This window comes from Epinephelus lanceolatus, chromosome 15 (genome assembly GCF_041903045.1).
Source record: "Epinephelus lanceolatus isolate andai-2023 chromosome 15, ASM4190304v1, whole genome shotgun sequence".
Classification (NCBI taxonomy): domain Eukaryota; kingdom Metazoa; phylum Chordata; class Actinopteri; order Perciformes; family Serranidae; genus Epinephelus; species Epinephelus lanceolatus.
The window spans coordinates 36,451,109-36,463,847 of record NC_135748.1 but is presented as its reverse complement, the minus strand read 5'-3'; the positions used below and the strand labels follow the sequence as shown (position 1 = coordinate 36,463,847).

Here is a 12,739-nt window from a genome sequence, read left to right as displayed (position 1 = left end):
AATAAAAGATAATGGAAGTAAAATTAGTCACACAGTATGAAAAAAAATAAATCATGTATAGAGATGAAAAATTTTGCTGCATCAAGATGAAGATTTTGCTAAAACCTTATTTGATTTGTGTTTCTTACTCTCTCTCTACAGCTTTATGTCGTCTCACAGTACAAAATTCTTGTCAGTCTTCTTGGTAAGTTTCCCTAATATTTAAATTATTCCAATATAAAACATCTTGCTTGTTAGTCTTCATCTGTTTATTGTTGAACCGTTCCACCTTTGAAACTGCAGTTCTTTTTGTGTCAAAGCACAACATTCATCTTCATTATCTTATCAGACATAGAGTAATCTCTTTTCTCTGGCAGAGAACAACATCCACGTCCATGACCTCCTGACCTTCCAGCAGATCACTGTGGTGTCCAAAGCCAAAGGAGCCACGCTCTTCGCCTGTGACCTGCAGGTCAGTTACAGTCAGACGTGTTTAACTGTATACTGCTGCACTCATACTCATGTATTTGTATTGCTTCCCGTTCTAAATCTTTAAAGTGAGAGCATTTTCACTTGTGCGGTATATACAGTACTACAGTCATTAGGCAGGGCATCATTAAAGAAGTTATGATACCAGTACCCTTAAAGCTGTGTTTCCATCAAAAATGTTCAGTACAGTACCTGTAGAACCAGCGTGTAACCTGTACAGACATGTACCTAAACCCTACATCTTTCATTTTCACTGTACTTCAGAGTACAGATAGTACTCTTAAATGTAGGCGGGGTTGTTGTCAATCACTGCTCTATTCAGCTTTTTCTTTATTTCTTCTTCACGGGCGATACAGAGGAATATCTGCACCTTATTGATCGTCCACAAAACGGGGTTGCACGCCAACATTTTCAGAATAAAACTGTTGGTACAATCCACAACAGACAAGGTGTTCCCAGGCCAGATGAGATATTAATCCCTCCAGTGTGTTCTGGGTCTGCCCCGGGGCCTCCTACCAGAGGGACATGCCCGACCTCCAACGGGAGGCATCCAGGAGGCGTCCTGATCAGATGCCACCTCAACTGACCCCTTTCGACGCGCAGGAGCAGCAGTCCTGATGTCTGATGTCTCTGTACGATGTCTGCGCTCCTTACCCTATCTCTAAGGCTGAGCCCAGCCACGCCACGGAGTCAAAAGTTCATTTCAGCTGCTTGTATCCGCAATCTCATTCTTTCGGTCACTACCCAGAGCTCATGACCATAGGTGAGGGTTGGGACGTAGATGGACTAGTAAATCGAAAGCTTTGCCTTCCAGCTCAGCTCTCTCTTCACCGCGGCACAGTGCCCGCATCACTGCAGACGCCGCACCAAACCGCCAATCCATCTCACGCTCCATTCTACCCTCACTCGCGAACAAGACCTGAGATACTTGAACTCCCTTGCTTGAGGCAGTAACTCTCCATGGCCTCACATTTGGAGGTGCTGACTCTCATCCCGACCACTTCACACTCGGCTGCCACCCGCCCCAGTGCATGCTGGAGGTCACGGTGTGATGAAGCCAACAGAACCACATCACACTGTGAAAACCAGAGTTGCAATTCTGAGGTCATCAAACCGGACCCTTTCTTAACCCTGGCTGCACCTTGTGATCCTGTCCATGAATATCACAAGACGTGCAGTGCAGTCATACTCTGTAACATTTGGTGGCATCTCAACACGTTGACATGCCAACTCTGTCAAATACACCATGCTCGACTTCTCCTCAGCTGCTGCTGTAGGCGGCAAATCACATGCTGTATTAAACTGAAGATCACTTGCTACGATTGGCTGCAAGGAAAACCATATAGATAGTCGTGTTTTTCTAGATCTGGGCACAAGAAGGATCAAATGTGTTTGTTTCACTTTTGCATGTCTAGACAGATTTACTACAGCTTATGTCCAGTATATATTACTTATTACAGTGTTAATAATAATGCAGACTGTTTCCTGGAGCTCACTGTTGTCTTTCAGCCCATTTAATGTACATTTTCTACATTCCATTCAGCCTTTTCTTCATAATTAATTTCAGTGCAGTTAGAAAAAAAGAGACTTAAAGGATTAAGATAGGAAATACATCATGTTGAACATTTTAATAATGCTTTAGTAGCGCTTGAATTAACAAAAGCAAATAAAGAGGAGGCATAAGAGTAGGTACAATCCCATAACATTTAGATTTGCTTTTCCTCAGCTGACTCAGCACACTGCAGAAAGGAAGAGACATTAAGACGTCAATACAGTAGTACGTTTTAAAAATGTTCAGCACTAAAACACCAAAAAAAAAAAAAACTGGTACAGTTCCCACACAATCTTATGGCACAGTCAAAGACAGTCATAACTATGATTTTTTTTCCCGCCTTTTGTGTCTATATTTTTTGTTGTACTCATATTTTCCCTGATTTAAAGTCCTGACTTGTATATTCTGTCTCTTGTGTCCTCAGCAAACCAGCACAGGAGAGGAAAGGCTGAGAATGTGTGTTGCAGTGAAGAAGAAACTCCAGCTGTATTACTGGAAGGACAGAGAGTTCCACGAGCTGCAGGTAAAATAAAGTCTATTTGAGCTCGTGTGACTCACTGCAGTATGATCCAAGTTTAGAGGTTTGTTTTTTTACCCATCCATTGACACATTTAATCATCTTAATGTTTTCTTTTTGTCTGTCAGGGGGACTTTGGTGCACCAGATATTCCAAAGTCCATGGCTTGGTGTGAAAACTCCATATGTGTCGGTTTCAAACGAGACTATTACCTCATTCGGGTATGTGTTACATGAAAGGATAACACCAAGCTTTTTACACTCAGCTTCTCTTATCTGTAGCAACCTGCAACTTAACTCTACCCATAATCCTTTCAATATAAAAAACTCATCCCACAGAGTCTCTCTTAGACATCCAAGAAGGCTGTGAAAGGGTTGTAGTGTGTTCTTTAGTGGTGAGAGTGGGTTTTAAAGTATCAAAACATCCAGAGAAACCACTTAAACCACTCCAGCAGCTTAATTCACTTCTCTACAGCTCATCTGTACGCTCAGTTTGTTCTTAACCATCATATTATTTCCAGAATATTGCTCAAAACAAAAAATAAGTCTTCTGTCGTTCATGTGCAGCCTTTGGGAACAGACTTGACTCTGTCATGACTCTTGCATGAACTGGCTTGAATCTTTTATTCTCTGTGAAGAATGAAATTACAAACATTTTGCAGGGACCATTCAGACAGGTTTTGAAAGTACTATCACTTTAATCTTTGCAAATTGGCAGGATTTCTTTTAAAAACATGTGATGAAGGCAATGAGCAATGAAAGATAACCCCCAAAAGTAAGTTTAAAAAAAAGAGAGAAAGAGAAAGAGAGAAAATTAAAAAACAAGAAAATTAGTAATAATAGGAAAATTAAAAACAAGAAAATTAGTAATAATAGAAAAATTAAAAACAAGAAAATTAGTTAAAAAAAGGGAAATTAAAAACAAGGAAATTAGTAAAAAAAATAAAATAAAATAGGAAAATTAAGAAAATTCATAAAAAGTAGGAAAATTAAAAACAAGAAAATTAGTTAAAAAAACAACAACAACACAGGAAATGACCTGGAGTCAAAGAGTACTTAAAAACAACAATAATTTTCTAACTTAATTTTAAAATGTAACAATACTACTACTACTACTACTAATAATAATAATAATAATAATAGTAATAATTATGAAGTTTTTTCTATTCTTTTTTAAAATAATTTTCTTTTTTTAAGAAATTGCACCATTTTTCGAGGGTTCAAAGGTTTAAATACTTGCGAAAGGCAACTTAAAGCAGCACAAGAAAAGTGATTTCACTTCAGGTTTCAAACGGTTAAAGGAGAACCCAAAAAAGGACCACTTGTATCACAGTTACTAACCACATGTTACCTTTAACTCAAGAGGTAAACTTTGTTTTTCTCACATGCCTCCACGGTGAATGAAGAATCCAAAAAAACGCTAAAAGTAAATTGGGACCTCATTGAACAACAGCAAAACTATATCAAAACATCTGTTCATAAATTCTCAAACAAGCCGTGCCATATAATCCACATCTCATTTATCCAGTCACATGCTCAGTGCTTCCCAAACATATGCCGTTTTGCTAAAACAGATTTTAAACAGCTCACTACGAACGGTCTCATGCATGGCTACTTGGCATGCTGCTCATAGGCAGAAGTCTTTTACATTTCAGTGTTACAGAGAAAGTGTGTGTCTTCTGGGAAGTACTGAGCGTACAGCTGGATAAATTAGACTTAGATTATATTGTATGAGTTGTGTGAGAGTTTGTGAGTGGATGTTTTGATAAAGTTTTGCTGTTGTGGACTCTGATTATTTTAATACATGAAGAACGTTCGCCTTTTTTGGATTCTGTGTTCACCGAGGGGGCAGAGGAGAAAAACAAAATTATCCTCACAATTTCAAGGTAACAGGCGCTGAGTAATTGATATACAAATGATCACTTTGCGGTTGAAGTGCTCTATTAAAATCATCTTTTTATACCACTTCTTAAAAGTTTGGAAGCAGGCTGTTGTATAATTAGTTCCCATCTGTTTTGTTGTCCTTGAATTTGTGTTTATTTTGGGCTTCTCACTTTCTCCTGTTATTTTTATTATGAACTAATGTTTGGTAGTGTTATTGCCAGTCTAATCAGCTTCTCTTTAAAGTTGTTTTATTGTTTGTCTAACGCACTGCATAAATGACCTTGTAGGTGAAGTTTGTAAGATGTTTTTAATAGATTCTTCTGGCTCACTCAAACCGTCTCCCTGTCAATCAGATGGATGGCCGTGGCTCCATCAAGGAGCTTTTCCCCACAGGGAAACAGTTGGAGCCTTTGGTTGCACCGCTGGCTGATGGGAAGGTGGCTGTTGGCCAGGATGACTTAACCGTAGTGCTAAATGAAGAAGGCATTTGCACCCAGAAATGTGCCCTGAACTGGACAGACATCCCTATAGCTATGGGTAAGACAGAGACATTTTCATATTCACTGTTTCTGCTGTTCTATTTCTACTTTTATGTAAAACAAGCAACTATATACCCAGCCCAAGTCGCTGCTTCTATTGTTTTAATGACTCCCGATGTCTCTGCTGGAGTTAACTTGCATTCGATATTGATAGGAACTGACAGCAAAGTCAAAAGGACACACACATGCTGAGATACAAGAGCCAAAAATCCTTCCTCAGCTCTCTAAGTGGGTTGGTCTGCCAGATAATACAAAAGATGTTTTGCCAAAATGTGTCACCCCCTGCCAGTCGATTTCACTCAAGGAAAAACAAAATCATGTTACTTTTTATTTTTCTTGTTTTCTTTTCTTAACACACTTTCTGAATAGTAAAACCTTCACACATTAACAGACATATTTTATTAGAGTTTATCTGTATCTACAGTACGCAGGTATTGAATTGCTGAAGACGATGGGCCTTGTTTAAACGATCTATATCACATGGTCTAAAGTGCATAGTGTCCAACTCCACTTTTGCTGAACGGCGCAAAATCTGGGCGCAAAGTAAGAGTGTTTTTCCCCCATTGCCTTGAAAACCCTGATGCACCTGCAGCTGACATATTGCTGTTTCCATGATCGATGCAGTAAATTGGAGAAGCTGCTGAGAGTTATGCAGTAGGAGCACTGATGTCACAGCAGAAAATATGGTGCGATATTAAAAGCAGCAGAACAAAGAACTGTAGTTATAAACCTGACAGAAGAAACAGAAATAAACTGGCAGGCATTCTCTTTTCCCTCCACTATCTACATGTTACTGTTTCCAGATCCTCTTTGCTACGGGAAACAACAACCTCCGAGCTTACAGCCTAAAGCTAAAACTGGCAAGTTTTGATGGAGACTTGGATAGTGCAGTAAGGCATGCTTTCTTTGTTGTTTCGGTGGAATGTTGTTAAGATCTACAGTGAATAAAACGACTTCTGAATGCACCTCGGAAAAGCCCAGACTCACACAGGATTCTTGTGCCCTCGATGTTGATCCGTTTTCTAACACGGCCAGTCAGAGGTGATTTGCCAACTTCTTTTTGACTCTGGCGGCAGCGTGCGCCAGTGACAGTGACTTCACAAATGTACAGATCTGTTCCACTTCACACGAGGTCCTGTGACATCACTGTAATAATGTTCTGCTGGAACCACACACAGCTAGCAAATCATCTGTGGTTTTAACAGGTCCAGTGAGTTCCTCCAGAGCTTTAGTCAGGCTTCACCTCTAAGATTATTAAATTATCAAAAATAGAAAAATGCCCGTGCACAGCCGAAATCAAGGTGCTGGTACTGTGGCAAAAGTATAAACGTGTAAAGAAAAAAAACACATATGTTGTGGCTACATACCGCACACCAGACAGGACTTTGAAAGAGGATCAAGGATTTAATAGAGCAACGCGTTTCGCTTGCAGCTTCATCATGAGCCTGATGAAGCCGCAACATATGTGTTTTTTTTTTCTTTACACGATTATTAAATTATGTTTGTCTTTTACATCAATTAATGTTGAATTACACAATGATATGCGGCTGTTAATGTTTTTTGTGGCGTTTTCTTTTGCAAGAGCACTGTTGCTGCATCCTGAGTGCGGCCCAACACGACTGTGATTGGTTTAAAGAAACAAAAACAAGCCAGAGTGTTTTTTTCCTCCGATAGCAGAGAGAAAATCAGGGATTCCAGACCTTTCTCTAGCACTCACACAGCACTGTGAAGTAAGGTCTGGCCACGAAACTACTGTGTGTGTACTTTGTGAACACGTCTATATAGGTACATCTTACTGCCTTAATAATGAGCCCTTTAAACAGCAGGAAAACACTGTGCCATTCTGACGTAAAACCAGGTTCCTGTTGGTCAATGTCACAAGCGTTTTCTGCTGCCTCAATATATCAACACACCAACAAGTGCCTGCCCACGCCTCATTGTAAGACCTACACGCCCATTTGCGCACAGATGGGCACAAGCTACTTACACAATGTGGGCGCTGGCCATGAAATGACACCTGCATCAGAATGAAACTAGCAGTGACAGTTGCGCTGCACTGTGTGCCACTTTGCCAGATGCCTATGATAATAACCCTTCTGCACTGGAAAGAGAAAAACCTCAATGATGAAACGAGGAAACACCATAAGGAGAAACAGGTTTTCAGCATTTTGGCACATCAGCATGGAAAACAAGCTGCTGTGGAGAGCTCAGTTATGGTGGTTGATTACAGTGAATGGTGTAAAATGTACCCTTTTCAGGACACATGCTGGTTTTTGTCACAGTCACCGCCTAAAATATCACAATTGAAACTGTTTGAGCACGAGTGTGAGAATAATCTGAGGCGAACCTTCCTCTTTTACCATCATTTGATAGAAGTTTCAGTTCCGTTCTGTTGATCATGTGTCAATCTGTTGAATTATATGAAGCTCACTGTGTCTGTGCGAAGTCTTCATTATACTGCTATTTGATTTAAACGACTTGTGTGTACTGTATGTTGACTCTGCCTGTGCCTGTAATAGTACAGTTTGTTCTCGTCTTGTCACACCAATCGTTTTAATATCCAGTAACTGCAATGTGATCAAACCTGCTCAACACCTGACGAAGCACTTGGCCTAAATATTGCCATTGTCATCTGCTGTCTGTCTCTTCTTTCCTCTTCCTCAAGCTTTCCTTCCCCTCCCCAGACTCTTTCTTTCCACTCCGTCTGAGCTGTGCTGCTGTTTTCCACATGTCAAAAGAGGATATAATTTTAGATATTTTACCCCGTGACTAAGACACAGCAGATCTGGGTTACTAATGAGCTTTGTGACAGAAGCGATGCAGATGAGCTCTCGCGTCGTCTGAAAGGCTCCTCTTTCTGTGCTCATCAGAATGCAGACAGGAACAATATGAAGGGGAAATGAAGCCTCCAAGCGGTGGTTTCATACAGTTTGCAATTTCCTTGTTTTGATATGGTCAACATTGAGGCTTTGGCATGCACCAGCACAGGATGAGTGCTGGTCAGTTTAAAATGCATCTAACTGACCGTCCTAGCTGTTCGTGGCTGGAGCAGAGGACCTTGGCTCTGCCCTGTGGGCGCAGTCCATCCCAAATCTAGAGTCCAACCTCATGCTGGTTTAGATGGCTGTCTCCTGCTGGATTTCCTGCCCCATTAGCCTCAAGGTCTCCTCTCCATAGTCACAACTGAGGCACCTTTTCTCAAGACAGAGAGTTTAGGTTGGAAGGACATCAAACATGCAATTGGTAGTAGAGCTGAAACAATAAAGTCTTTTAACTGATGACTAGATCGACAGAAAAGTAAGGGGCGGGAATTTGTCTTCAGCTCACCAAACACAAAAGACAACACTGAAAAAAAGCAAATAATCAGTAGGACAAGCAAATAAAGTCATTACAAAACACTTAAGCACATTAAATCAGCTCATTGTGTGTAGTCATTTTGTTGAGTGAAGGATACTGATGGCAGTGGGGATGACAGACTTCTTGAATACATTTTTGGTTGCCGCAGGGACTCTATAACAACTCCCCGAATTCAAGAGCTCAGACTGGCTGAAGAGAGGATGGGGGCTATCTGCCAAGATATGCCTCGCTTTCCTCTTTGTCCTTTGGCTTTTGTGGCTTGCCAACAATTTTATTTGACATTGTCACAGTCCTAGAGAGTTTGTTCTTGGATGTACAGTGAAGATGACTCAACCAGGTAGGAAGATGAAAAACTAAAACACTCTCAACCATAGTCTTGTACACTCATTCTAAACCTGCTGACTAACACCAAGGCCACTGAGTTTCCTAAGAAGATAAAGTCGCTGTGAGCATCTCTTGAAATTATAATTAGTATTTCCAGAGAAGCTCACATGGGAGTCCAGAAAACAATTTAAAAACGTCACCTCAGCAATTTGAAGACGTTTATACATGTGGCAGTTTGGTTTTGAACAATGAGCACACAGATTTTAACACTTGTCTTTTTTGAAATGTTCTCAGAACACCAGCCTCCGTACATCATAGCTGTTCTCCCTCGGTACGTGGAGATCCGGACTTTTGAGCCGAGGTTGCTGGTGCAGAGCGTGGAGCTGCAGAGACCTCGCTTCATCACCTCAGCAGGGTAAGATCTCATCAGTAAACTGAAATCCGTATAGGATAGGCAACTTACCCCTTGCAAAGGGACCTATACACACTTTCAAAATGTAGTTAGAATACCTAAATCTGACCAAACTAAAGCACAAACACATTTTGTGGATGTTAGGTGTTTACTTTTATCTATAAGTGCGACCTTTTACATCATGTCGGCTGCATTTTTGTACCTCATAAAGAATGTGAGAATAATGAATTGTGTGTTACCATATAGAAGTGTCATGTTACAGCAACATAACTTATACTACTATCATGACAACTTATCATGTTATAATGACAAACATTTCTTGTTTTTATAATATATCAGACTTCATTTCAGTTATTACAGACTGCTCTTTTGAGTTTGAAATTTACTTTAAATGCTCAGAAAACTAAGTTCATGGTCTTCTCAAAAGCTCCCTCACAGTTTCTTGATGATTTTAGCATCTTCACTTCTGTACTTAGGTATGTGGATAGATGACATGCTTTCATTTAACGTACATATTGCTATTCTAGTTAGGAAGCTTAAAGTGAAGACTGGCTTTTATTTTAGAAATAAGTCCTGCTTTACTTTGAGTGCTAAGAGAAAACTTGTGGAAGCTACTTTTCTGAGAGATTGATTACAGTGACATATTGTATATGTATGCAACCTCCTCCATTTTACGTAGCCTTGATTAGTGTACCATGCATCTCTGCATTTTATAACAAATGCAAAATCACTTACTCATCACTGCATTCTTTATGATTTGGTGACCACTTGCAGACAACAGCACTGGTATATTTTTATCTATAAAGCAGTATTGGGCAAACTTTCAGCCTACCTCTGCACCCTTCTGTGTGTCAGCTCTGGTAGTTACCAGCTACGGTCTAGTCTCGCCACCAGACAATCAGAGATCTCCGCCTTCTGATAGTCTGGGGACACTCCTTTCTAAAGTGTGTTTAACACACCGGAGAAAACGGCCGGCAACAAAGCAACGCCTCTTGCATTTTTGAAAAGTACACCCCTCCTGGAAATGTGCGCTCCCCCTTTTCTCGTCCGCAAGGACACAAACACACAGAGAGCTTGAAAATGGATGCCGAGAGATTTAACTCCGTTTTATCAAACGTGCTCAGTCCACAAGATTGTGGAAATGAAGGACTTACAGCGATTTTGTTTAAAACTTTTAACGCAGTCGGACTATGTTTACGAGCACAAGAGTTCAGCGAGCCACCAAAGGACCGCCCTGCAGATTTGCTATTGGTTCTGCAACATAGGGAGTTTTTGTAAACTCTGAAATTGTATCCACCCATCTAAACACAAAATCAGGGAGAAAGACATCAGTCTTTAGTTAAGCAAAGCGTCTAAAGACTGACTTGTGAGTCTAGCTACGCTCCTCCAGGTGGTTGATTTTTAATGAACCCTGGGTTTTAACAGATCTGGGGAAACCTGCATTCTTCTACTCTGCCCCTTGGACATGGAACAATCCATTGATGAATTTAAGGGCATCATAAAGAATGTGGCGACAGAGACATGTGCTTGTTTTTCCCTGAGAGGCCACTATGTTTGAATATTTGTTGTTTTATTTTGGATTTTTGTATTATGTTTTGATTGGCTGCTACCTCAGCCAGGTCTCTCTTGTAAAATTTCAATCTCAGTGGGACTTCCTGGTTAAGTAAAGGTAAAATAAATAAATAAATAAAAGAAAATGTTCTTGTAAAAATTGGCATGTGATAACAAGAAGCATGCCATAATGAAATAAAAAATGAAAATATCTCATTATAATGTGCAAAAAATCTCATTAAAACAAGAAAACTTTCACAATATTAGAAAGAAATGAGCAGATATCTTTGCTGCAGTATTTTTGAGGTGAAAACAAACCTACAGAAGCTACTGCAAGACTCCAGGCTTCAAGTTACAAATTTAATAATAAATGGTGTCTTATTTGACAGCTACCACTCTGAGTCCTGTGCATAACATCCTTACAAGAGCATCATGCATGATTAATCGTGCCCATCCTGGATTCTGTTTCTCATGATAGTGATACTGATAATGTCCGTTCCTCCTTAGAAAGAAAACACTTTTGTTCCAACCTATTCTCTCTAATCTTGTTTTCTCCTCTTATCTTTCACAGGCAAAATATTGTGTATGTTGCCAGCAATCACTTTGTGTGGCGCCTGGTGCCCGTGTCAATCGCCAGCCAGATACGGCAGCTTCTTCAGGACAAGCAGTTCGAGCTGGCTCTGCAGCTGGCGGTAAGCAGCAGAACCACTCTCTTATTAATTCCTTAAGATTCAATTGATGCTGTAGCTCGGGGGATGGAACACTAAAATCACTTATCTTGATTAGGAGCAGTGCGTTGAAACAGTAAAATTTTCATGGCTCTATTGTCAGCTTATCTGGCTATCTACTGTAGCTTTCCAGGGGCTCTTTGAAGAATAAAAAAGGCCATTCATGTGGGGTTCACATTCTTGGAAAGCGAGCATTCTGAGAATAAACCCAAAGGCATTTTGCTGTATCATAATGAAATTTTTGCTTTTCTATTCTTTTTATTTTTGCCAGAAGATGAAGGATGATTCAGATGGTGATAAGAAGCAGCAGATACATCACATCCAGAATCTCTATGCCTTCAATCTGTTTTGTCAGAAGAGATTTGATGACTCCATGCAGGTGTTTGCCAAGCTTGGCACAGGTAGGTCTCTCCTCCCAACAAGTTCCCAGACGGTTCAGGCCAGATTTGTAAGACAGAGTCAGACTTTGAGCTGTTTGTATGTGATGCAATGTTGTTGTTTTTTTAAGTGGAAACAGACCTTTTTTACCCCCATACCCAAGTGGTATTATTGTTGACACCACTGTTGCAGAGACAACCGGATCAGAGCCCAGCAACTAGCACAGTTTCCACAGTTACTTCGGTCGTTCACCTGTCCGCCATTTGCCCTACTGGGGAAAGTAATGTAGCCAAGGGTTATGAGTTGCATCTATACTTTTGAGGGTAGTTATTTAATAACCAGTGATGTGGACTTGAGTTCAAAGACTAGAGGCTTACTTGTGACTTGCAAAACAATTTCTTGCACCCACGTCTGGTAAAAACAAGGAGCCTCCATAGTCTGCACTAAGACGACAAACTCTTCATTGCTTCCCACATTGTTGATGGCAGCACCTTGCAGCTTCACTCCTTCCTTTCTTACCTTTCACAACAAAAGCTTAAGACATATAAACTGCATCACTGATAACTCGAGGGAACTTTATTTCATTCAGAACATTTTGCTTAACTTATATATTTTGGGTGGGGCAACACAGTGGTTTGAGTAGAAGGTGTGAGAAAGAATAGTATCAGTAACATTGTTAACACTGTGCTACATTACAGAGAAATACAAAACCGTACTAATGAACCTTCATTAATATAGGCCTATATTTTATCTACAAGTGCACATCACACACTGAGCGAGCCGCCTGTTAATGACGCTGTGGGCTAATGGGCATGTAGCTACTTCCATGTTTCAGATGATACGTCATGTTTGTAGTCGACCAATGAAGATGAGTTTACATATCACCTTGGGTTCGTCCTTCACCTTCTCAAAATGATCCCACACTTTGGATTTCCTGCCCGACATGTTATTAACTAGCCTGTGGAATAACCACAGGTACCAGCCCTGGGAATTAACCTGACTCCTGTCTGACTGCTGAGCGTGGACACTT

The 12,739-nt window shown here is 40.4% G+C and overlaps 1 protein-coding gene across 2 annotated transcripts in view; it reads left to right on the top strand.

Annotated features, from left to right (window-relative positions):
• The window catches only part of vps39 (VPS39 subunit of HOPS complex), a 42,576-nt gene that overhangs the window by 2,082 nt on the left and 27,755 nt on the right, over window positions 1–12,739 (top strand). The window contains exons 4-11 of one of the 2 annotated variants that reach the window (XM_033643519.2): window positions 142–184; window positions 357–451; window positions 2,445–2,543; window positions 2,666–2,758; window positions 4,774–4,957; window positions 8,935–9,055; window positions 11,175–11,295; window positions 11,606–11,732. In XM_033643519.2, the coding sequence (XP_033499410.1) occupies window positions 142–184; window positions 357–451; window positions 2,445–2,543; window positions 2,666–2,758; window positions 4,774–4,957; window positions 8,935–9,055; window positions 11,175–11,295; window positions 11,606–11,732 (883 nt within the window). Of the gene's footprint in view, window positions 1–141; window positions 185–356; window positions 452–2,444; window positions 2,544–2,665; window positions 2,759–4,773; window positions 4,958–8,934; window positions 9,056–11,174; window positions 11,296–11,602; window positions 11,733–12,739 lie in introns of both variants that reach the window. The other variant, XM_033643518.2, reaches the window with a different exon arrangement.